The sequence below is a fragment of the Glycine max genome, chromosome 3 (genome assembly GCF_000004515.6).
Source record: "Glycine max cultivar Williams 82 chromosome 3, Glycine_max_v4.0, whole genome shotgun sequence".
NCBI classification, from domain to species: Eukaryota; Viridiplantae; Streptophyta; class Magnoliopsida; order Fabales; family Fabaceae; genus Glycine; species Glycine max.
Window position 1 is genome coordinate 22,976,493 of NC_016090.4, and position 1,008 is coordinate 22,977,500.

Here is a 1,008-nt window from a genome sequence, read left to right on the forward strand (position 1 = left end):
TATCTTTTTTGGTATAATTGGGGCTCTATTTGTCACACAACTAATATTTTTCTACAGGATCAGTCCATTTTGTGATAAAGTGTATATTCAGTAGCGACATTATGTTTATTCCAGACTTTGGTTAAAGGAATTAAGTGTCGAATCACTTGTGTTAACACCTGCTATGTTTATTTAATTATTAATTATGGTGGTGCTTGATCAGAGTTTCACGGGTGTAACATAATGGCGGGAGTGAGGGAGCAGGACCAGTATATGCCGATAGCAAACGTGATAAGGATCATGCGGAGGATTCTACCGGCGCACGCGAAGATCTCGGACGACGCGAAGGAGACAATCCAGGAGTGCGTGTCGGAGTACATAAGCTTCATCACGGCAGAGGCGAATGAGCGATGCCAGCGCGAGCAGCGAAAGACGGTGACTGCAGAGGACGTGCTGTGGGCGATGGAGAAGCTCGGCTTCGACAACTACGCCCACCCTCTCTCTCTTTACCTTCACCGCTATCGCAAGACCGAAGGCGAACCCGCTTCCGCCAGACGTGCTTCTGCATCTGCATCCCCATCGATGCAGATGCACCCACGCACACACCCACACTCACATCCACCTAATTATTCTCATCATGGCTTCGGAATGTTTGACTTTGACCCATCATCGCAAGGGTTTTACAGGGATGATGCATCTAGTTCTGGCTCTGGTGGATTTGTTGCCAGTTTTGATCCTTATGCTAACATCAAACGTGATCCCCTGTGAACAACTCTTATATGTCAGAACAAGTGCATGCATACATGTTTCACTTGGTTAGTTAATTAGTTATATTCAAGCGCATGCAGATGTAGGTGTGCAACTTTTTTATTAGCTTAATTTATTTACAAGTCTTTATTTACTCTATGCTTGTTATGCTTTATTTAGAGACAATACTACTTATTATTCATTTTTATGCTCAAGCTCGCTATTCTATTTTTCGTGGATGGACGATACTTCATTTACTGTATTGTTGATTAATTAGAGTAA

General features: G+C 43.1%; 1 protein-coding gene across 1 annotated transcript; it reads left to right on the forward strand.

Moving 5' to 3' along the window:
- The first annotated feature begins 222 nt into the window (after window positions 1-222).
- On the forward strand, window positions 223-762 carry LOC100811633 (nuclear transcription factor Y subunit B-6). Its single transcript, XM_003522151.5, has one exon. The coding sequence runs from the start codon at window positions 223-225 to the stop codon at window positions 745-747; it is 525 nt and encodes a 174-aa protein (XP_003522199.1). The 3' UTR covers window positions 748-762.
- Window positions 763-1,008: the final 246 nt, after the last annotated feature.

What these genes read in the sequence shown, in the direction of transcription:
- LOC100811633 (XM_003522151.5), top strand. Translation starts at nt 223, where the DNA reads ATGGCGGGAGTGAGGGAGCAGGACCAGTATATGCCGATAGCAAACGTG.